The sequence below is a fragment of the Ranitomeya imitator genome, chromosome 1, assembly GCF_032444005.1.
Source record: "Ranitomeya imitator isolate aRanImi1 chromosome 1, aRanImi1.pri, whole genome shotgun sequence".
NCBI classification, from domain to species: domain Eukaryota; kingdom Metazoa; phylum Chordata; class Amphibia; order Anura; family Dendrobatidae; genus Ranitomeya; species Ranitomeya imitator.
Window position 1 is genome coordinate 657,955,679 of NC_091282.1, and position 25,455 is coordinate 657,981,133.

The window sequence follows — 25,455 nt, forward strand, 5'->3', positions numbered from 1 at the left end:
CTTCAAATATGTTTTTAATTCTTTGTACTTGACGCTGAGACACATTAAAAGTGCCAGCCACCTCTGCAGTGGATCTGTTCTTCAGCCTCTTGATAATCCAGGCTTTGGTCGCAGGGGGGATTTTTGTCATGTTGTCAGAGCTCAAGTTGCAGTTCAAGTGAAGGTCTGGGGTGCTGGGTTTCATTTTAAAGGGAACCTGTCACGTGAATTTGGCGGGACCGGTTTTCGGTCATATGGGCGGAGTTTTCAGGCGTTTGATTCACCGTTTCCTTACCCGCTGGCTGCATGCTGGCCGCAATATTGCATTGAAGTTCATTCTCTGTCCTCCGTAGTACACGCCTGCGCAAGGCAATCCAGGATTGGGTGCATTATATGACCAGGTGACAAAACTTTTGTCTTGCCAAAATCTGATCAATCTGTGTGCATTAACTGATCAATATTTCTGCATTGATACCAATTTATTTTCTTAACCTAAACCACATTTCGGAGGGTTTAAGCTTTCAAAAGAATAATCTATACAACCAATGGATGAATTTAGCATCAGGTTATAAGCTTTTATTTACATAACATGGATAAGCGACATAACTTCTGTCAGGGAGTGTACAGTGACTTATAACTTTCCCAGCAATCATGTGCGTGGTCAGTAACAAGATGCTGAAGCAGCTTTGTGTCCAGAAATCCAGGAGCCGTCCCTCCAGTTTTCAGGAAACCAACATTTCATTTTTTTTCATATGCTTTTCCTACAGGAGAAAAGCAACATCCATTCAGCCACAGATAACCCCAGGCATCATGTTAGCTCCAATCCTGAATCTGCTAGCTTGTGAGTATGAATGTATCTATTGTATTATGGACTTATTGTAGTGTTAACTGTTTTATAGCTTTTATATACTATTATCCTTATTCTATGATGACAATGCATGGAGTCATTGTGTCTGCTAGATATAAAAGCATTACAGATCTAATCTGCTGAGTAAAACTTTTTTGAACTTTCTGAGACACATAAGTATATGTTCTCATCTATATTACTTGCATTGTATATTGTGCTTTTTCTACTTTGTAGTTTTTATTGTGTTTTTTGGTATATTTTATTACGGTATATTATTTACAACTGTAAAAAATGCCACAGAATAGTAGCATAATGACAATTAATCGTTTGATCATTTTACATCAAATTTTTTTGATCCATTGTCCAGAACAGGATGCAAATAATTTACCACTCTGACAAGTATCTGAAGGCCAGTTCTCTGTTTCACCCCAAATCCCCTAAAATCCAGTGCAAAGAAGCCATGAAAACTGAACCTTAACTGACACTTTACTGTACCATACTGTGCTGTGCGTCTACATTTTCCACAGAGTTAGGGGATTTGTGGACGTTTAGTTTGGAAGATGAATCTCTTACCTATGCAGGATTTTTCAGAAGACCTCCTGCCAAGTTGTAGACCACTAGTATTGGTGCAGTGCCTCACTCAAGTAGCACATGTTCACAAATGTCATTGGCTACCAGTCAAGTGGTGTCAACATTGGCAAAGCTGTATCTATTCTTCTGGCTTCCATATTGGAGCTAGGCACTCAAATGAACAGTTGTTTCCCTGGCCAATACTAGCCTCATAAAGTCCAAGAGGCTCAAGGAAAAAGTGGAGACCTTCCGGACTCCCAGAAGACTTAGAAAATATATCCAATGTTGCAGAAGCCAACTGTTACTTCTCACGGTTTATTTGCCGTGAGGTTAACCTCCAGTGTCCAAAGTCACTTTTAAGGAGCAGAAAATAGGTAATCAAAAAGGTTATGACTACATACAGTGACTTGCGAAAGTATTCGGCTCCCTGGAACTTTTCAACCTTTTCTCACATATCATGCTTCAAACATAAAGATACCATATGTAACTTTTTGGTATAGAATCAACAACAAGAGGAAAACAATTGTGAAATTGAACAAAATTTATTGCTTATTTTAAATGCTAGGTGTCGAGCTCCCGACTCTGCACAGGGGGAATCTCGAACTATCTCCGCTGTGGTTTCCCATTCTTCTCCAGCCACAGTGGAGCCTGCTCAGCAGAGACGTCAGTCCCAGCATCTAGCTCAGGCTGATACTAGACAACCTGTTATTACTGCCCTTCCAGGCTCTGCTTTTGTAGCTAGCAATGATCAGCAGCAAGCAGGTCTTTCTGGGACTAAGTCCTGCTTTTCCCATACTGAGCATGCCCACGGGACGACCTCCCATTGGAGGTCGGGGGTCACATGATCAGGTCCTGTTGCGGCTCCTATTGGTCCATCGAAAAGGTCTTGTAGCACTGCTGCTATAAAAGGTTCGCCTGGCCGCTCGGCCATGTGCTAGTGTACTTTTGAAATCGTGTGTGTGTTGATCAGTGAAAGTCATTCATTAATCATCCCCTCCCTTGTGTATGACTGCTTGCGTAAGGTGGATGTCTGCTATCTAGCGCCCGGTTGAGCTATCAGCAATAAACACACGAAACAGCGTCTAATTGCTGTGACTGCCAGTGCGCGCCGTGTGCTATAAGAACGCTTTCCTATCCCAAGTCTGGGTGGTTAGTGGCATCTGCCAGAGCGGCACTGCACGCACTCTTGTGCATTTAAGTTATTTTTGCAGTTACTCTGACACCCCAGTTGCGGTGTCGAGCGCAAGAGCTCTAGACGAACTCAAATCCTGTGTCCTTGGATAGAGTCCTGAGACTCCTTGCTTGCGCTCTTGGTGCGGTACTGCGGCCAGGGGAGTAATTACCACGGTCGCAGCGACTGCGACCGGGCCCGGTGGGTCAGGGGCCCGGAAGGTCCAAGGCACCCGACACCATGTCGCAGTGCAGGAGATTTCTCCTTCACGGCAACAGTCAGAGGTGTATCTAGGGGGAGGGGGCAGCCAGGGCATTTGAGAGAGAGGAAGCAGCTCCAGTCAGCACGGTGAGACAGCTTCTCCTGCTCTACAGCCTCCGGACAGAAGGCAAGAGCAGGGGGGAGGTGCGGGACAGGACAGAGCTGCTGTAGTCAGGAGAAGCTGAGGAGCTGCACGTTTATATCAGCCTCCCCTGTACCAGAGAGGAGAGTGTGAGATGTGTGTATGAGCTGGTATCGTGTGTGTGTGATCTGTAGTGTGTGATCTGAAGTGTGTGTGTGATCTGTAGTATGTGTGTGTGATCTGTAGTGTGTGTGTGTGTGATCTGTAGTGTGGGATCTGTAGTGTGTGTGTGATCTGTAGTATGTGTGTGTGTGATCTGTAATGTGTGTGATCTGTAGTGTGTGTGTGTGTGTGTGTGTGTGCGTGTCTGTGTGTGATCTGTAGTATGTGTGTGTGTGTGTGTGAGGCAGGGGTGTAACTACCACGGTCACAGTGGTCGCCGCTGCGACTGTGCCTGGCAGGTCAGGGGCCCGGCAGGTCAAAGGCACCCGACTTCCCCCGCGGCCACATTGAACTATACTGGCGTCTATGACGCAGGTACAGTTCAAAGCAATGATGGAGGAGATTGCGTCAGCTGACGCTCCCTCTCCCATCATTCTCCTCTGCCTCTGACACTGCAGGTGCGTGATGACATCACTTCATCGTGCACCCGCTCTCTGCAAGACCCAGGCAGTGCAGCATCTGCACAGGTGATGACGGCCAACATACGGCTCTGGATCTGGTGGGGGGCACGTGGACCGATATGCCTAGGAGGGGCATGACACAGCCGCTCAGCCATGTGGAGGATCCAGGGATGAACATAACCAGGGATTCAAGCTTGAGGAGGCTAATTTGCATATTCCAGGTGCCTTCTGGGAAAAGCGAAGAGTCTCCCTAAGCTAGAAGATCGTTGGGTACAGCCGGGACCAGCTGCTTGGGAAGCATCACCAAACCAGGGATTCAAGCTTGAGGAGGCTAATTTGCATATTCCAGGTGCCTTCTGGGAAAAGCGAAGAGTCTCCCTAAGCTAGAAGATCGTTGGGTACAGCCGGGACCAGCTGCTTGGGAAGCATCACCAAACCGCGCGCCTTACGGCACGCAAATTTTTGCCTGTAGGACATTATTGCAAGAGAGCTTGGCTGAGTAGATTACACAAGAAGGAAAACACACAGCAAGTCAGCAGGATCTAGGAGCAACATGGCAGATGTGACAACCTACATGGTGAGCTGCAGCATGTGCTACATGTTCACAGATCGACCAGAAGAAGAATCAAATTTCACCTGTCAGAAGTGTAGACTAGTGGCCCTTTTAGAAGAAAAGGTGCGGGGTCTGGAAGAAAGAATAGCAACTTTGAAACTCATCAAAGAGAATGAAGACTTTCTAGACAGAACAGAAGCATCTCTACTGGTCACAGAAGGTGAAAAAAGTGTCAGAGAACCTCCAAAAGCAGATGAGTGGAAGCATGTGACCAAAAGAAGCAAGAAGACCATGGAGAAATCACCAACCACACAACTGAAGAACCGATATCAAATCTTTGTAGAGGATGAAGATGGTACACCTAAGGAAGCAATACCAGCAAGCAAAAAAGAAAAGGGCACACAGCAACAAGTGACAGCAAAAAGTACAGCCAAGAAGCAACGAAGAGTGGTGGTGGTGGGAGACTCACTACTGAGAGGCACAGAAGCAGCCATCTGCAGACCGGACATAACTGCAAGAGAAGTATGCTGCCTTCCAGGTGCGATGATCAAGGATGTGACCGATAGGATACCAAAGCTCTTCAGCTCCAAGGACGTCCACCCATTTCTTCTGATACATGTTGGCACCAATGACACGGCAAGGAAGGACCTACCGACAATCTGCAAAGACTTTGAAGAGTTGGGGAAGAAAGTAAAGGAACTGGATGCACAGGTAGTTTTTTCTTCTATCCTTCCAGTAGACGGGCATGGCACCAGGAGATGGAACAGGATCCTTGATGCAAACAACTGGCTAAGACGATGGTGCAGACAACAAGGATTCGGATTCCTGGACCACGGTGTGAATTACTTGTACGATGGACTACTTGCCAGAGACGGACTACACCTCAACAAACCTGGGAAACACACATTCGCCAGAAGACTCGCTACACTCATCAGGAGGGCGTTAAACTAGAAGAAGAGGGGGCGGGAAGAAAAACATTAGACTTGAACAAAGAAGATCCAGGAAAACATACTCAGAAGGGAGGTAAGAACATTTCTGAAACAATCCACAGCGAGGAGATTGGAACAAAACAAAATCCTCTAAACTGCATGCTCGCAAATGCCAGAAGCCTGACAAACAAGATGGAAGAACTAGAAGCAGAAATATCTACAGGTAACTTTGACATAGTGGGAATAACCGAGACATGGTTAGATGAAAGCTATGACTGGGCAGTTAACTTACAGGGTTACAGTCTGTTTAGAAAGGATCGTAAAAATCGGAGAGGAGGAGGGGTTTGTCTCTATGTAAAGTCTTGTCTAAAGTCCACTTTAAGGGAGGATATTAGTGAAGGAAATGAGGATGTCGAGTCCATATGGGTCGAAATTCATGGAGGGAAAAATGGTAACAAAATTCTCATTGGGGTCTGTTACAAACCCCCAAATATAACAGAAACCATGGAAAGTCTACTTCTAAAGCAGATAGATGAAGCTGCAACCCATAATGAGGTCCTGGTTATGGGGGACTTTAACTACCCGGATATTAACTGGGAAACAGAAACCTGTGAAACCCATAAAGGCAACAGGTTTCTGCTAATAACCAAGAAAAATTATCTTTCACAATTGGTGCAGAATCCAACCAGAGGAGCAGCACTTTTAGACCTAATACTATCTAATAGACCTGACAGAATAGCAAATCTGCAGGTGGTCGGGCATCTAGGAAATAGCGACCACAATATTGTACAGTTTCACCTGTCTTTCACTAGGGGGACTTGTCAGGGAGTCACAAAAACACTGAACTTTAGGAAGGCAAAGTTTGACCAGCTTAGAGATGCCCTTAATCTGGTAGACTGGGACAATATCCTCAGAAATAAGAATACAGATAATAAATGGGAAATGTTTAAGAACATCCTAAATAGGCAGTGTAAGTGGTTTATACCTTGTGGGAATAAAAGGACTAGAAATAGGAAAAACCCAATGTGGCTAAACAAAGAAGTAAGACAGGCAATTAACAGTAAAAAGAAAGCATTTGCACTACTAAAGCAGGATGGCACTATTGAAGCTCTAAAAAACTATAGGGAGAAAAATACTTTATCTAAAAAACTAATTAAAGCTGCCAAAAAGGAAACAGAGAAGCACATTGCTAAGGAGAGTAAAACTAATCCCAAACTGTTCTTCAACTATATCAATAGTAAAAGAATAAAAACTGAAAATGTAGGCCCCTTAAAAAATAGTGAGGAAAGAATGGTTGTAGATGACGAGGAAAAAGCTAACATATTAAACACCTTCTTCTCCACGGTATTCACGGTGGAAAATGAAATGCTAGGTGAAATCCCAAGAAACAATGTAAACCCTATATTAAGGGTCACCAATCTAACCCAAGAAGAGGTGCGAAACCGGCTAAATAAGATTAAAATAGATAAATCTCCGGGTCCGGATGGCATACACCCACGAGTACTAAGAGAACTAAGTAATGTAATAGATAAACCATTATTTCTTATTTTTAGGGACTCTATAGCGACAGGGTCTGTTCCGCAGGATTGGCGCATAGCAAATGTGGTGCCAATATTCAAAAAGGGATCTAAAAGTGAACCTGGAAATTATAGGCCAGTAAGTCTAACCTCTATTGTTGGTAAAATATTTGAAGGGTTTCTGAGGGATGTTATTCTGGATTATCTCAATGAGAATAACTGTTTAACTCCATATCAGCATGGGTTTATGAGAAATCGCTCCTGTCAAACCAATCTAATCAGTTTTTATGAAGAGGTAAGCTATAGGCTGGACCACGGTGAGTCATTGGACGTGGTATATCTCGATTTTTCCAAAGCGTTTGATACCGTGCCGCACAAGAGGTTGGTACACAAAATGAGAATGCTTGGTCTGGGGGAAAATGTGTGTAAATGGGTTAGTAACTGGCTTAGTGATAGAAAGCAGAGGGTGGTTATAAATGGTATAGTCTCTAACTGGGTCGCTGTGACCAGTGGGGTACCGCAGGGGTCAGTATTGGGACCTGTTCTCTTCAACATATTCATTAATGATCTGGTAGAAGGTTTACACAGTAAAATATCGATATTTGCAGATGATACAAAACTATGTAAAGCAGTTAATACAAGAGAAGATAGTATTCTGCTACAGATGGATCTGGATAAGTTGGAAACTTGGGCTGAAAGGTGGCAGATGAGGTTTAACAATGATAAATGTAAGGTTATACACATGGGAAGAAGGAATCAATATCACCATTACACACTGAATGGGAAACCACTGGGTAAATCTGACAGGGAGAAGGACTTGGGGATCCTAGTTAATGATAAACTTACCTGGAGCAGCCAGTGCCAGGCAGCAGCTGCCAAGGCAAACAGGATCATGGGGTGCATTAAAAGAGGTCTGGATACACATGATGAGAGCATTATACTGCCTCTGTACAAATCCCTAGTTAGACCGCACATGGAGTACTGTGTCCAGTTTTGGGCACCAGTGCTCAGGAAGGATATAATGGAACTAGAGAGAGTACAAAGGAGGGCAACAAAATTTATAAAGGGGATGGGAGAACTACAATACCCAGAAAGATTAGCGAAATTAGGATTATTTAGTCTAGAAAAAAGACGACTGAGGGGCGATCTAATAACCATGTATAAGTATATAAGGGGACAATACAAATATCTCACTGAGGATCTGTTTATACCAAGGAAGGTGACGGGCACAAGGGGGCATTCTTTGCGTCTGGAGGAGAGAAGGTTTTTCCACCAACATAGAAGAGGATTCTTTACTGTTAGGGCAGTGAGAATCTGGAATTGCTTGCCTGAGGAGGTGGTGATGGCGAACTCAGTCGAGGGGTTCAAGAGAGGCCTGGATGTCTTCCTGGAGCAGAACAATATTGTATCATACAATTAGGTTCTGTAGAAGGACGTAGATCTGGGGATATATTATGATGGAATATAGGCTGAACTGGATGGACAAATGTCTTTTTTCGGCCTTACTAACTATGTTACTATGTTACTATGTTAACATGGAGGTACACAGGACCAGCGGCAGTGAGGTGTGTCTGCTGCCCGTGTGTCACCATCTTCGGCCCCCAGCGTCCCGGACCCCTGTGACACCAGCCCTGTTTCCTCCCTGCTCTCCCGTGCCCCATGTCCTCGTAGGTCCCCAGGTTCAGGTCATTGTGCTCCTCCAGGCCCCCGTATGCGCCTTGTCACTCCTCCTCTAGTCCCCCAATGCTCCCCATCTACTATGCCCTAAGTCCTCCTGCTCCCCCCATGCATTCCCAGCCCCTTCTCCCCATGTGACCCGTCTACCCTGCTCTCAAGTCTCCCCTGTCCCCTTTCTCACCGTGTGTTCCCCATCTACCCTGTCCTCCTAATCCCTGTGCCCCCTTCTTCCCTGCTCCCAAGTCTCCTCATCTTCCCATGTCCCCTTGCAACTCCGTCTACTTGCGTCCCTATCTACTCTGTCCTCGGAGTCCCCTTGTGTCCTCTTGTGCCTGTCTCCCTTGCCTCTAGTCCCCGTGTGTCCCCTTGTGCCCTTCTCCTCTTCTTCCTGGTCCCCAAGAGTCCCCTTCTGCTTGTGTCCCTTGTTCCCGTGTGTAGCCTTGTGTCAGTCTCCCTTGCCCACTAGTCCCTCTGTGTCCCCTTGTGCCTGTCTCCTTTGTCCCCTTGTGCTTGTGTACCTTGTCCCCGTGTGTCCCCTTGTGTCAGTCTCCTTTGCCCACTAGTCCCCTTGTGCCCTTCTCACCTGCCTCCTAGCCTGCATGTGTCCCCTTTTGCCTGTCTTCCTTGCTCCCTAGCCCCCCTGTGTCACCATTGTGCCAGTCTCCCCTAGCCCCCTTGTGTCCTTCTCCCCTGCCCCATAGTCACCATTTGCCTGTGTCTTTCTCACTGCACCTGTATGGAGGGGCTGCATTATACTATGAGGGGGGCTGCATTATATTCTATGGGGGTTACATTATATTGTATGGTGGGGCTGCATTATACTTTTGTGGGGTGGCTGCATTATACTATATGTGAGCTGCGTTATACTGTTTTCAGGACTATGGGAAATACATTATACTATATGAAGAACTATAGGGTGCACTATACTATGAAAAGTGAATTGTACGACATGGATGATGATGGTGGTGCATTATACTATATGGAGGACTATGAGGAGTGTATTATACTATATGGAGGACTGAGCAGTGTATTTTAATATATGGAGGACTATGAGGAGTGTATAATACTATATGGAGGACTGAGGAGTGTATTATACTATGTGGAGGATTATGAGGGGTGCATTATACTATATGGAGCAATATGAGCAGTGTATTATACTATATGGAGGACTGAGGAGTGTAGTATACTATATGGAGGACTGAGCAGTGTATTACACTATATGGAGCACTATGAGGAGTGTATTTTAATATATGGAGGACTATGAGGAGTGTATTACAATATATGGAGGACTGAGGAGTGTATAATACTATATGGAGGACTATGGGGAGTGTATTATACTATATGGAGGACTGAGGAGTGTATTATTCTATATGGATGACTATGGAGAGTGTATTATACTATATGGATGACTATGGAGTGTGTATTATACTATACTATACTTATAGTATACTGTATGGAGGACTGAGCAGTGTATTACACTATATGGAGGACTGAGGAGTGTATTATACTATATGGATGACAATGGAGATTGTATTATACTATATGGATGACTATGGAGTCTGTATTATATGAGTGTATTTTAATATATGGAGGACTATGAGGAGTGTATTACACTATATGGAGGACTGAGGAGTGTATTATACTATATGGATGACAATGGAGATTGTATTATACTATATGGATGACTATGGAGTCTGTATTATACTATATGGATGACTGTGAACTGTGCAGTATATTATATAGAGGACTATGGGGGTGCATTATATTATAAGGAGTACTATGGGGGTGCATTATAATTCTTATATGGATCCCCATGACTTCCTCTTCCTCTGCAGCTGATATCTGAGCTCTTTGATAGGCTTCAGGGAGCAAGGGTATTTAGTAAACTAGATCTGCTGGGTGCTTACACCCTGATTCGCATCCGTGAGGAAGACGAATGGAAGATGGCTTTTAACACCAGGGAAGGGCACTATGAATATTTAGTGATGCCCTTTGGGCTCTGTAATGCCCTTGACATTTTACAAGACTTTGTAAATGATATGCTCTCCACCTCGGTCGTAGTCTATCTAGATGATATTCTCATCTACTCTCCAGATATTGACTCCCACCGGAGAGATGTTTGCAGAGTCTTCGACCTCTTACGGGCAAATTCCCACCACGCCAAGTTTTAGAAATGTGTGTTTGAGCAGGAGTCCTTACCTTTCCTGGGCTATATCATCTCCGCCCAGGGATTGGATATGGATCCTGCTAAACTACAGGCTGTGATGGACTGGCAAGAACCTCATTCTCCTAAAGCGGTGCAGCGCTTTATGGGGTTCATTAACTATTATCGCCAGTTCATTCCTCATTTCTCAACTTTAGTAGCTCCCTTGGTAGCCCTCACCAAGAAAGGACCAAATCCCAAATTGTGGTCAGAGGAGGTCTCCAAGGCCTTCACTTCTATTAAGTCTCATTTTGCTAGCGCTCCCATCCTACATCCCCCCGATATTGATAAGCCGTTTATAATGGAGGTGGATGCCTCATCCGTTGGTGCTGGAGCAGTCCTCTTGCAAAAGGATGCTCAAGGTCGGAAGCATCCTTGCTTCTTCTTTTCCAAAACCTTCACACCAGCGGAGAGGAATTATTCCATCGGGGACAGGGAGTTGCTAGCCATGAAGTTGGCTTTCTCAGAGTGGACACACCTTCTCTAGGGGGCTCACTTTCCCTTCCAAGTTTTCACAGACCACAAAAATCTGATGTACTTACAGACAGCCCAGCGGCTAAATTCTCGAAAGGCCAGATGGTCCCTGTTATGAAAGGCAATTCAGAATCACAATGGACATGGAGGTTAGAGCACATACAGTGATCTGACAATAACCCAAAATAATAGAACGAGCTCTGAGACGTGGGAACTCTGCAGACCGCAATCCCTACTCCTATCAAACCACACTAAAGGTAGCCATGGAGCGCTCCTGACCAGAACCTAGGCGCCTCGTCACAGCCTGAGAAACTAGCTAGTCCTGAAGATAGAAAAATAAGTCTACCTTGCCTCAGAGAAATTCCCCAAAGGAAAAGGCAGCCCCCCACATATAATGACTGTGAGTAAGATGAAAACACAAACATAGAGATGAAACAGATATAGCAAAGTGAGACCCGACTAGCTGAATAGAACGAGGATAGGGAAGATAACTTTGCAGTCAGCACAAAAACCTATAAATAACCACGCAGAGGGGACAAAAAGACCCTCCGCACCGACTAACGGTACGGAGGTGGTCCCTCTGCGTCTCAGAGCTTCCAGCAGGCGAGAAGAACCAATAAAGCAAGCTGGACTGAAAAATAGCAACAAAATAACATAAGCAAAACTTAGCTTTGCAGAGCAGCAGGCCAAAGGAATGATCCAGGGAAAAAACAAGTCCTACACTGGAACATTGACAGGAAGCATGGATCAAAGCATCAGGTGGAGTTAAGTAGAGAAGAAGCTAACGAGCTCACCAGATCACCTGAGGGAGGAAACTCAGAAGCTGCAGTACCACTTTCCTCCACAAGCGGAAGATCCCAGAGAGAATCAGCCGAAGTACCACTTGTGACCACAGGAGTGAACTCTGCCACAGAATTCACAACAGGTCCCTGTTCTTCTGGTTCTATTTCACCCTCCATTCTCTCTCCGGGGAAAAGAACATTTGTGCCGACACTCTCTCTCGCTCCGTTGTGTCATCTGAGGAAGAGGAGCCTTGGCTTATTGTCCCTTCTGAGAGCATGAGAACCGTGGCTCCGGTTTCACTAGAGTCTGTGCCCCCGGGCAAGACATTTGTACCATCACATCTGTGACCAGAGGTTCTCACTTGGGCTCACTCGTCCAGGGTGGTTGGACATTTCGGGACCAAGAGGACATCTGAGCTTCTGGCGAGGACGTACTGGTGACCGCATATGGCCCATGACGTCGGAGACTATATTCGGGCATGTATCTCCTGCGCCAAGAATACGTCTCCTCGACAACAGCTAGCTGGGTTACTTTATCCCCTGCCGGAGGCAGACAGGCCCTGGGAGATGGTCGGGATGGATTTTGTGGTGGGGTTACTCAAGTCCCGTGGCTGCACTATCATTTGGGTAATCACTGAACATTTTTCTAAAATGGTGCACTTGGTGCCGTTTCCACGGCTACCTTCTGCACGGGCCTTTGCAGCGTTGTTTATAAAACACATTTTTCGCCTACACGGTATGCCTCACAAAATTGTCAGTGACCGGGGTCCCCAGTTTGCATCTCGGTTCGGGAGAGAGCTTTGTCGTCTACTCAGCATAGAGTTGAATCTCTCTTCAGCATACCATCCCGAGATGAATGGGTTGGTAGAGAGGATCAACCAGACCTTGGTCACGTATCTGCAACATTTTGTTTCTGCCAGGCAGGATGACTGGGCATCCTTGCTTAACTACGGTCAGCATCTGCGGGTTCCTGTGCCTATGCCCATGTTTTCCGCCGATTCCAGCTGGGCAGACTGGGCTGTGGAGGCATGGGACATTTGGGACCGCACTCAGGATGCCATCCGGACCTCCAAGGAGAGAATGAGGTCCTCCGCCGATGCACATCGGCGCCCTGCTCCGACTTTTCTCCTGGCGATTTAGTGTGGCTCTCCGCCCGTAACATTAGTCTGTGAGTTGAGTCCACTAAATTTGCACCTCGCTACTTCGGTCCCTTCAAGGTCCTGGAACAGGTTAACCCTGTGGTCTACCGTCTGGCCCTTCCTCCACGCCTAGGTATCACCGACACCTCTCATGTGTCCCTCTTAAAGCCCGTACACATGTCCCGATTTTCCGAGTCATCTGCCGAGACATCGAGTTCGTCTACGGACGATTACGAGGTGAACACTATCTTGGGGTGTAAGGTGGTACGTGGTAAAAAATTTTATTTGGTGGATTGGAAGGGTTATGGCCCAGAGGGCAGGTCCTGGGAGCCTGCTGAGCCCATTGGAGCTCCACAGCTCATTGCTGCCTTCGAGCGTAGCAAGGTCCAAGAAGGAGGGGCCCCTGGGATGAGGGGTAATGTTAGGTGTCGAGTTCCCGCCTCTGCACAGGGGGAATCTCAAACCATCTCTGCTGTGGTCTCCCACTCTTCTCCAGCCGTAGTGGAGCCTGCTCAGCGAAGACATCGGTCCCAGCGGCTAGCTTAGGCTGATACTGGACGACTGGTTACAACTGTCCTTCCAGGCTCTGCTTTTCTAGACAGCATTGATCAGCAGCGAGTAGGTCTTTCTGGGACTAAGTCCTGCTTTTCCCATACTGAGCATGCCCATGGGATGACCTCCCATTGGAGGTTGGGGGTCACATGCTCAGGTCCTGTTGCGGCTCCTATTGGTCCATCTGGAAGGTCTTGTAGCACTGCTGCTATGAATGGTTTGCATGGCCGCTCAGCCATGCGCTAGTATACTCTTAAAATCGTGTGTGTGTTGATGAGTGAAAGTTGTTCATTAATCATCCCCTCCCTTGTGTATGACTGCTCGCATAAGGTGGATGTCTGCTATCTAGCGCCCGGCTGAGCTATCAGCAATAAACACACGAAACAGCATCTAATTACTGTGACCGCCAGTGCGGCACCGTGCGCTATTAGAGAGCTTTCCTATCCCAAGTCTGGGTGGATATTGGTGTCTGCCAGAGCGGCACTGCACGCACTCTTGTGCATTTAAGTTATTTTTGCTGTTACTCTGACACCCCAGTTGCGGTGTCGAGTGCAAGAGCTCTAGACGAACTCTAATCCTGTGCCCTGGAATAGAGTTAATAATAATAAATAATCTTTATTTTTATATAGAGCTAACATATTCCACAGCGCTTTACATTTTGCACACATTATATTGTCATTGCTGTCCCCAATGGGGCTCACAATCTAAATTCCCTATCAGTACGTCTTTGGAATGTGGGAGGAAACCGGAGTACCCGGAGGAAACCCACGCAAACACAGAGAGAACATACAGACTCTTTGCAGATGTTGTCCTGAGTGGGATTCAAACCCAGGACTCCAGCGCTGCAAGGCTGCAGTGCTAACCACTGCACCACCGTGTTGCCCAGAGTTCTGAGACTCCTTGCTTGCGCTCTTGGTGCAGTACCGCAGCCATGTGACGCAACAGGGTTCGCTTCCTTCACACAGGGTGAAGTTAACCCGTGTGTGTATCCACATTGTACCCCCATATAGTCTGTCATTACTCAGCAGCAGGTTCCATCTCTGCACGGTGGACCCCGGGCTGCGAACGCACCTTATTTCTTCTCTCTAGTTATTTGGTGCATTCCGCTAGCCCTAACATTAAATTTTTGTGGAAATTCAAAAAATTGAAAAGTGGGGTGTGCAATATTATTCGGCCCTTTTAACTTAATACTTTGTTGCACCACCTTTTGCTGCGATTACAGCTGCAAGTCGCTTGGGGTATGTCTTTATCAGTTTTGTACATCGAGAGACTGAAATTCTTGCCCATTCTTCCCTGGCAAGCAGCTCGAGCTCAGTGAGGTCTGATGGAGATCGTTTGTGAACAGCAGTTTTCAGCTTTCCACATATTCTCGATTGGATTGAGGTCTGGACTTTGACTTGGCCATTCTAACACCTGGATACGTTTATTTGTGAACCATTCCATTGTAGATTTTGCTTTATGTTTAGGATCATTGTCTTGTTGGAAGACAAATCTCTGTCACAGTCTCAGGTCTTTTGCAGACTCCAATAGGTTTTCTTCAAGAATGGTCCTGTATTTGGCTCCATCCATCTTCCCATCAATTTTATCCATCTTCCCTGTCCCTGTTGAAGAAAAGCAGGCCCAAGCCATGATGCTGCAACCACCATGTTTGACACTGAGGATGGTGTGTTCAGGGTGATGAGCTGTGTTGCCTTTACGCCAAATATATCATTTGGCATTGTTGCCAAAAAGTTCGATTTTGGTTTCATCTGACCAGAGCACCTTCTTCCACATGTTTGGTGTGTCTCCCAGGTGGCTTGTTGCAAACTTTAAAGAACACTTTTTATGGATATCTTAGAGAATGGCTTTCTTCTTGCCACTCTTCCATGAGATGAAAGTTTAGAGGGACGGCCAGGTCTTGATAGATTTGCAGTGGTATGATACTCCTTCCATTTCAATATGATTACTTGCACAGTGCTCCTTGGGATGTTTAAAGTTTTGGAAACTATTTTGTATCAAATTCCAGCTTTAAACTTCTCCACAACAGTATCACGGACCTGTCTGTTGTGTTCCTTGGTCTTCATGATTCTCTCTGTGCTTCAAACAGAACCCTGAGACTATCACAGAACAGGGGCATTTATACGGAGTCTTGATTACACACAGGTGGATTATATTTATCATCATTAGGCATTTAGGACAACATTGGATCATTCAGAGATCCACAATGAACTTCTGGAGTGAGTTTGCTGCACTAAAAGTAAAGGGGCCGAATAATATTACACGCCCCACTTTTCAGTTTTTGAATTTCCACACAAATCTAAAGTAAGCAATAAATTTCGTTCAATTTCACAATTGTGTTCCACTTATTGTTGATTCTTCACGAAAAATTTACATTTGGTATCTTTATGTTTGAAGCATGATATTTGGGAAAAGGTTGAAAATTTCCAGGTAGCCGAATACTTTCGCAAGAAACTGTAAATATAAAATATATAATAACTCATAATATAGAACAATATAATAAAACACTATGATAAGCATCATATAAGATATGATAATATAACATTATATTACATATAACAACATAATACATATGTCATATAATATATAATGATATAAAAATAATAAAATACAATAATAGAAGAAAGCATAACATAATTGATTCATTGAAGTCTTGTCTTTTTCTTTTCACACAGTAACGTTTCTACCCATTTTCGGTGAGTATTATTGTACTTTGTTAAAAAAAAGTATTATTGGTTGCTGACAACTGGGTAAAAGTATGGAGAGGTTAATTTACCTTTAAATGGGTATAGATAGAAAATGGAAGAGGGATGTTGGAGCATTAAGAGTAAAAAAGAAGAGGGGAGTCTTGTAGTGACCATTCTATTCTTAGTATCTATTATTTATGACACTTTTTTGTAGAAATAGTTTAGTAATCACATCTCCCATACAGTGAATTCACATTTTTCTACCCGATTTATTATTTTTTTTAGCTGAAGAGATAGAAAAACCAGGTGAGTTGGTAAATACTATGCATAGATAGGCAGAGCATGTGAGCTTCATCCTAATATTGGTGTTTTCTGCCCTATCATAGATGTGGACAGGCCTGTTGTGTCCTTTACACCTGACTGGAGAATGATGTTCTACAATGAAACGTTGACCATATCTTGCCTCCACCCATACAATGTGAAGGACAATGACACATACACTTGGTACCGGAATGACATTCAGATGGATGTAAAGGGCCAGAACTTCACTGTCTCCTCCATTCAATTGTATGATCGGGCAGTATACCAGTGTCAGACCCGCACCAGTCTGAAAAGTGAACCTGTTCGACCACATGTAATAACAGGTAAGACAATGACATGTACTGTATAATGTCTGCTCACTTTTATATCAGTCATTTTTGAAGGTGGAGAGAAGTTAAAGAGAATCTGTCACTACATTTGACCCATTTAAACTATTAGTATCGGCATACAGGTTATAGATTGCTGAAAACAGTCTTCACTGTATGCCTCATATCAGATGTTTTGTTGCTGAGAAATTATCTTTTATCACTTTATATAAGTGACCTCTTCCAGGCTCTGGGGAAACAGTCTTCACTGTATGTCTCATATCAGATTTGTTGTTGCTGAGAAATCATCTTTTATCACTTTACAGTGTATAAGTGACCTCTTCCAGGCTCTGGGGAGGATGCTGCCTGGGGAGATAACTCTGCCTCCAGAGATTATTACACATGAAGGAGAGTTACCAGTGTGAGACAAGTAACTAACATAGCACAGGAGAAATGAAATTTATCTTCTTGCAAACACATTTTTTGCTTCTCTCTGAGCTGTATTGCAACAATATTGTACCTCGTCTGAGATGGGAGATGAGAGGAAGCTGCAGATGTGTAAGGTATAATCACACACAGCTCTGCAGTGAGATCAGGAGAGCAGGGAGTGGCCATCACACATTGCACTGGTAACCATTACACATCACATTGGTAACGTCCCTTAAATTTAAAACAAGCTCTGGAGCCAGAGTTGTCTTCCAAGCACCATCCTCCCCAGAGCCTGGAAGAGGTCATTTATAAAAAGTGATAAAAGAAGATTTCTGAGCAATAACACATCTGATGTGAGCCACACATGGAGGACTGTTTTCAGCAGTCTATACCCTGTAGGCCCATATTAATAGTTTAGATAGGTCAAATGTGGTGCAAGATTCCCTTTCACAATATTTTGGTCATATTGTAAAATCTGTCTACATTTTATGCCTCCTTCTGCCAGATCTTACCATACTGAGGGTTTCTCGCTATGTCTTCGAAGGCGACATCCTAACCCTGAAGTGTGACAGTCGGCTTGATGTGAATACAACCAATGCTCAAGTCTCATTTTTTAGAAACTATGAATTAGTGAAACCTATGAACTACGAGACATATTTATTTGTTGGGAAAGTGGACAGAACTGTGACAGGAAGATATAAGTGTGCGAAAAAGGCCATCTTCAAGAATGAAATAAAGGAGACTACAGCTGAAGAGATGATTGAAGTCACAGGTAATGTCCTTTTCACCTTTATATATGATGTTCATTGTGATTCTTAGTGGCACAGACCTGAGAAGACCTTTAGCACCTTGTTCTCCTTGACTCTGAATTGAGTGGAGGCACTTAGCTGGCCCTAGGACTTTTGTGTGTCTGGTAAGTCCAGTGTTTCATTGTGATTCTTAGTAGCAAACAAGAGAAGACTTATAGCATTTGATTCCCTATGACTCTGAATCGCATGGAGGCACTTGAAGTAACTGGCCCTAGGACTTCTGGGTGTTTTTTCAGTCCAGTGGTTCATTACGATGTTTGATGGTACAGACTAGCGAAGTCCTATGCCACCATGTTTATCATTATTGTGATTTGGGTTAAGAGATGTAATTGGTGCCTGAACTTTGGTGCCAATAGGCAGTTGAGTGGTCCATTTTGATCCTAGGCACAGACCAGAAAAGATCTACAGCACCTCATTTCCCATGGTTCTGATTTGAATTGAGGCACTCAGCTGCTGCCTGAACTTTTGAGCCTCTAGCCATCCCTGTATTCCATTGTGTTGCTTGGTAGCACAGACCTGAGAACACTTAAAGGTAACCTGTCAGCAGGATTTTGTTCAGTAAACTACAGGCACTGTCATGTTGTCGCCATTATACTGATTAAAATGATACCTGGGTGATTAAATCCATCTTGTGGTTGTTATTTAATCTGTATTTGTAGTTTTCAGCTAATGAGATTCTGCTCCGGGGTGGGCTTGTGGAGAAGGCTGTGGGCAGGGCTGTGGGCGGGGCTTTATGTAGTGTTCTGCTTACATATTCATCTGAATGGGCTTATGACAGGTCAGTGATCCCTCTCTGTCCTGCCCCCTATTTTACATACTGCATATACTATTGTGGGGTTACAAAAAAAATTTACATTCAGCAAAATAGAGCTGGCGGCAGCACCTGCACAATATCATGCATCACAAAATACATATAACATTGTCAGATGAAAAAAAATAGATGCTACACGCATGCTCCGACGCGGATGCCATTTTCATTAAGTAAATGTTTCCTTTACCCGACAATATTATATGCATTTTGCGATACATGTACCTGCACAGGCGCCGCCACCCATGCCATTTTGTTGAATGTAAAAAAAAATATTTTAACCCCACAAAATTCTATTCATTATGTAAAGTAGGGGACAGGTCAGAGAGGGATCAATGACCTGTCATAAGCCCATACAGATGCATATGTAAGTAGAACACAACAAAAAGACCCGCCCACAGGCCACCGCTAAGTACCAGAATCTCAATAACTAAAAACTAAAAATACATATTAAACATATTAAACAACCAAAAGACGGATTTCATCAACCAAGGTATCATTTTAATCAGTATAACGGCGCCAACCTGACATTGTCTGTAGTTTACTGAGCACAATCCTGCTGACAGATTCCCTTTAAATGATTTTGCTTCCCGTGGATTTGATTTGGGTTGAAACTCTCAGTTGGTCCCAGAATTTTGATGCCTATAGCCAGCCCTGTGGTCCATTATGGAACTTGGTGTTTCTTCTTTTGGGAGAAATTTATACTACCAAGATAGCACTCCAATCAAAAATATGGTCATGGCAACGCAATAAATACCATGGACCATGCCATTATGATTCAGCCCTCAGTGTGTTGTTTTTGGCTTACTGTGTACACATGTGGTCAAAATTGTTGGCACCCCTCGTTTAATGACAGAAAAACCCACAATGGTCACAGAAATAACTTGAATCTGACAAAAGTAATAATAAATAAAAGATCTAGGAAAATGAACAAATGAAAGTCAGACATTGCTTTTCAACCATGCTTCCACAGAATTTAAAAAAAATTAAAACTCATGAAATAGGCCTGGACAGAAATGATTGTTCCCCTAAAAAATAATGTAACAAAAGGGACATGTTAAATCAAGGTGTGTCCACTAACAGGTGTCTACAATCTTGGAATCAGTGAGTGGGCCTGTATATAGGGCTACAGATACTCACTGTGCTGTTTGGTGACATGATGTGTATCACACTCAACATGGACCAGAGGAAGCAAAGGAAACAGTTGTCTCAGGAGATTAGAAAGAAAATTATAGACAAACATGTTAAAGGTAAAAGTTATAAGACCATCTCCAAGTAGCTTGATGTTCCTGTGACTACAATTGCACATATTATTCAGAAATTTAAGATCCATGGGACTGTAGCCAACCTCCCTGGACGTGGCCGCAGGAGGAAAATTGATGACAAGTCAAAGAGACGGATAATACGAATGGTAACAAAAGAGCACAGAAAAACTTCTAAACAGATTAAAGGTGAACTTCAAGCTCAGAGAACATCAGTGTCAGATCGCACCATCAGTCGTTGTATGAGCCAAACTGGACATTATGAGAGACAACCAAGGAGGACACCATTGTTGAAAAAAAATCATAAAAAAGCCAGACTGAAATTTGCCAAACAACATGTTGACAAGCCACAAAGCTTCTGTCAGATTCAAGTTATTTCTCTGACCATTGTGGGTTTTTCTGTCGTTAAATGAGGGATACCAGCAATTTTGACCATTTGTGTATAGTATTACTAATGTATTTTGCCTTTCCCGATCTCTTCCAGAGTTGTTTTCACCTCCAGAAGTAAAAATAAGTCAATATCCGATATCGGTGGGGATGGACATGACTTTGACTTGCATGACAACTCTTAATCCTTTTAGAGCAGACACGGAATTAGAATTTGCTTTTTACAAAAATGGTTGGCATGTCCGAGAATTTGGGTCCTCCAATAAATACATAGTTCAGTTTGTTCAACTGGATGATTCTGGGGATTATACATGTGAAGTAAGAACAATAATGAACAGTGTGAGGAAGATGAGTAAAGAGCTTTCTGTCCTTATACAAGGTAAGCAACTCTATATGGCACTTTGAGGAAGATGAGTAAAGAGCTGTCAGTCCTTATACAAGGTAAGTACCGTAACCATATAGGGCACTTTGCATTAGACAAAAATGTCACTCACTTCATTCTGGTAACACTCTGGTTCCTAAAACAACTACAGAAGAAACAAAAGCAGGCAGCACAAATTTACCTACAGGATCCCACTTACCATTACAGTGGTTAGAGTTGAGGCAATCACGTTTGCTTCTGGTAAGGCCGAGTGGTTGATAATCTGGATAATGAAGTCGTTTCTAATAAAGTACCATAGATAAAATTTCAGTTAGTCACTTCACTAAAGTGGAAAGATATTCAGCTCAATATTAACATATCCTTGTGGCCAGGAGCACAAATGAACACTTTGTCTAAGAGTGCTACCACATTGCTTTTCAGCCCCCATTTAGTGGCCCCATCGGTACTTACATCTGAACCCCCCATAAAATGGGATTTGATGGGTCCATAGACTGTACTGGTGCCAGCAGAGTACTTTCGTGCACCTTCATAATGTTTGAGAATGTATGCATCTAGAAATGGTGTCTGAGTGTCCGCTTCCAATAGGTGTATGCCCCCAAAAATAATGCATTGCAAAGTGCATGTTCGCTCTGCCAGTACCACTACAGTCTATGGTCCTGTCAGCACATACGTCTGAATCCCGTTTGCGGGGGATTTGGAGATAAGCACTGATGGGGCCAGGGAACGGGTGCCTTAGTTACCAGAAACACGTTGATGCTATCATGAAATCCGTGCTTTTATTCCTCTGTACCAATTAAAGTGCCATGAGCTGGATTTTCTTCTATTCTACAAGTCACTAGTGATGAGCGAAAATACTTGTTACTCGGGTTTCCCCGAGCATGCTCGGGTGGTCTCCGAGTATTTTGGCATGCTCGTGGATTTCGTTTTCGTCACCGCAGCTGCATGATTTGCGACTGCTAGAGAGCCTGAATAAATGTTCAGGTTGCCTGTTTGTTAGGGAATTCCCACATGTATTCAGCCTGTCTAGCAGCCACAAATCATGCAGCTGAGATGATGAAAACGAAATCTCCGAGCATGCCAAAATACTCGGAGACCACCCAAGCATGCTCAGGAAAACCCGAGCAATGAGTACACTAGCTCATCACTAGTTCTCAGTCCTGGACAACTTCCACAGCTTATGGGTTACCCTAGATCTGGTCATAGTTGCAGATGCCGTTTCCTGAAGTCTTTCTATATTTCCAGGAAAGTAGAAGTTTTGAAGGACACTTCTTGGTCATACAATTAAAGGATATTATTCCTCAATGAACTCCAACGCAGGATTCAAATCAATTTGATTGTGTCATTAATCCTCAATATATGAAATACTGTCCAGTGTTGGGTCTACTAGTTTGGAATTTAACTTGGATAGACCCTTGATTGTCAGGTGAAGGCTTGATCCATTCTTCACAATTAACACCATAAAATGTTATGGACCTTGTTAATGTAGACGTCTTATCTCCAGATATGAGATACAGCACCTAGGTCAGGAAAGGAGGGAAGTCAATAACAAGATCCAAGTTAATATTCTCAATCTCAATGTAGAGAGTAAAGTTCACGGATTTCTGGCACTTGTGACTAATAGATGTGGTCATGCAGGGGTGGACCAAACTATCTAATTGAGTAAAATGTGTGTTTTCTTTATATGAATATGATAATTTTAATAAATGCCATTGTGTCTTTATGATAGAGTCCATTATTCCTGTGCTGTCTGCTTACCCAAATTGGAACAAAGTCTTTAGATTCGAACAAATCACCTTGACATGCAAAGACCAGACAAGCAGAACGTTTTCTTGGTATAAAGACAAAGTCAAGTTACGCTTGACTGAAAGAACACTAAACATTTTCAGTTCTGGCGACACAGATATTGGACATTACCAGTGCCAGGGTGAATCTGGTGAGAGGAGCAACTCTATTCATCTGGATGTTTTCTTTGGTAAGATTAGCAGTTCAACTCTAAAATCTCTGAAGTTTAGCTACTGCTGATAGGGCAAAAAATATGTTAGTATGGCTGAATAAAGATCAGTGGAGATGAGGATTACTTTTCCTCCAGCCTGAATATGTACAAATTCTTGAACAAATTTTCATATGACTTTTAAGACTAAAGATAGCCTTTAAAAATGAGCACACTCAACTATTTCAATGGGACCAGTTGAGGATGTTCTGATTTAATAACAACAGCAGATATTATAGGGAAAAAATACAGGGCTTTAGGATTTCAACACGCCTGATGATTTATTTTCAATGGAGATAGACGTCCTACAGAGTTATCTTGTTTCTAGTTAGTGATGAGCGAATATACTCATTTTCCCGAGCAAGTTCGGGTGGTCTCCGAGTATTTGTTATTGTTCGGTGATTTAGTGTTTGTTGATTCAGCTGCATGATTTACAGCTTCTAGCCAAGTTGAGTACATGTGGGGGTTGCCTGGTTGCTAGGGAATCCCCACATGTAATCAAGTTGTCTAACAGTCACAAATCTTGCAGCTGCCGTGACTAAAACTAAATCTCCTAAAACTAAATCTCCGAACACTAACAAATACTCGAAGACCACCCGAGTGTGCTTGGGAAAAAACCTGAGCAACGAGTATATTCGCTCATCACTATTTGTAATGAATGACTCTATATAATATATGAGATTCACTTTTTGTATTGAAGAACTGAAATAAATTAACTTTTTGATAATATTCTAATTTTGTGAGAAGCACCTGTATGCGTGTGTAAGAAAGTATCAGGAGAAACAGCTATTGGCCTAAAGAGCATATAGGTAACAGCAATCTAAAATGTATGCCCAGCCTAATTCATATTTTGTTCCACCTTTATGGCTTTAGGAGCAGCTTACTGACATTGGTCACTGATTTTTTTTAATCGTATTAAAATATTTTATTTTTGTGCTTTCAATCCGGAAACAGATAATATCAGTGATCAGATTTCATGTGGTTTTAGTAATGTATAAGATTTATGTTTACGGTTTTTCCTCTTTATTCCAGTATGGCTTATCCTACAAGTACCTCTTTCCATCTATGAAGGGGACAGCGTGACACTGAAATGTAAAATGTGGCGCACCGGCTCAGCTGTTAATACCACATTTTACAAGGATGACAAAATGATACAGTTTTTGGGTTCTCAGTCTGACTTAATTCTTGGAACTGTTACCAAAAATGCTACAGGAAAATATAAGTGTACAAGATTTATAAACACAGGGTCTATATCTAAAATCTATGATGCTGAGGAGTATATTTCAATAGCAGGTAAGTCTGAAATGTGTAGATATCAAGGGTTCATTGTTTTTCATAGTATATCATACAGTAGTCCAATTAATTTTTCAATTTAATTCAAGGGGATTTTCAAGATTTAGAATATTGATGGTCTGTAGTTAGGACATCAGATTGGTGGGCATCCAAATCTGGGGCCCATGCTGCTAGCAGCAGTCACTTCATACCACCTATGTGTATGCCAGCTACTTATTAAGGACCAGTGCAGGTTCAAATTCACTTCAGTGGGTCAAAAATCTCATATTAATGGCCTATACTAAGACCATCAAAGTCTAAGGATAAGTCGACATTATCTTTATGATGGATACCCTTCTAAGAATGATAAATACCAATATTTCCCCCATTTACAAAAGTCAACCAACTTCTCTATTTGGGTCCATAATCCAACTGGCCAATCTCATACACTATGGATCTATGGACGGTTTCATGCCAAGCCAATGACCCTACATAAGGGTAAGTGGTGCCTTCTACAAGTCCTTATTCCTTAAAATTATTATTTAGGAAGGAAGGTGGCTTAATACTGGGTCCACATCCAAACCCTGTTCCACTACATAGTTCCATCCATTGCTCCGCAGTTCATCTTGGGATGGTTCTGAAATAAGAGAAGTCAACTGTTTGGGTTTCAGGGACAGTTGGAGAAAAAACAAATGGAGTACATTAACGGGTGAGCCCCAGGGCTTTTGCTCCATTATGACTTTGTTTTTCAAGTCATTCGTTCTATCAAGTACTATAAGCTATACTTATTTGTGTTTCATGCCTCTTTTTTAATTTTGACTTCACATGAAATTTCAGCCCTGAGCATTAGGAGTACTAAGTAGACTTACTAATTTAGTCACTGTAGCAGATGAAGTTAATTACTGCCTAAGATTCATTGTGGAGATTTTGCAATATGATCATTTTATACTTTGTTTTAATTTTGTTTTAGAACTTTTTAGTTCTCCAGAAATCAGACTAAATTTACATCCGGTGGTGGAAGGAGCTGACATGACCTTAACCTGTCACACCACGATTAGTCTAATGAGACAGTCAACACGTTTGACCTTTGCCTTTTATAAAAATGGAAAGATTTTGCAAGAGTTCAGTGAATCTAATAAATACAAACTTTCATCTGCCCAGTTGGAGGATTCTGGGAGTTATGCATGTGAGGCAAAATCGTCCACCAATACTGTGAAGAAGAAGAGTGAGACATTATCTATTAATGTACAAGGTGAGACGGTTGTGTGTCTGGAGGAGAAAAATACTGGTTAAGGGTTTTTAATAGTGATGATCGAGAGTGCTGGCCACTAGAGATGAGCGAACTTGTTCAGAAAACATTCGCAAATCTCAAATTTGTGTTAGGATTCCCAAGTTTTTTTGGAAAAAGTCGGACAAAGTTTGGTAAACGACCGAGTTCACTAAGGGC

The 25,455-nt window shown here is 43.1% G+C and overlaps 1 protein-coding gene across 1 annotated transcript in view; it reads left to right on the forward strand.

Annotated features, from left to right (window-relative positions):
• The first annotated feature begins 764 nt into the window (after nt 1-764).
• LOC138639795 (Fc receptor-like protein 5) overlaps nt 765-25,455 on the forward strand; it is a 122,975-nt gene continuing 98,284 nt past the window's right edge. The window contains exons 1-9 of the mRNA XM_069728783.1: nt 765-820; nt 16,032-16,052; nt 16,329-16,349; nt 16,430-16,687; nt 17,604-17,870; nt 20,462-20,743; nt 22,473-22,718; nt 23,769-24,029; nt 24,979-25,260. Coding sequence (XP_069584884.1) covers nt 790-820; nt 16,032-16,052; nt 16,329-16,349; nt 16,430-16,687; nt 17,604-17,870; nt 20,462-20,743; nt 22,473-22,718; nt 23,769-24,029; nt 24,979-25,260 — 1,669 coding nt within the window. The 5' untranslated portion in view covers nt 765-789. The remainder of the gene's footprint in view (nt 821-16,031; nt 16,053-16,328; nt 16,350-16,429; nt 16,688-17,603; nt 17,871-20,461; nt 20,744-22,472; nt 22,719-23,768; nt 24,030-24,978; nt 25,261-25,455) is intronic.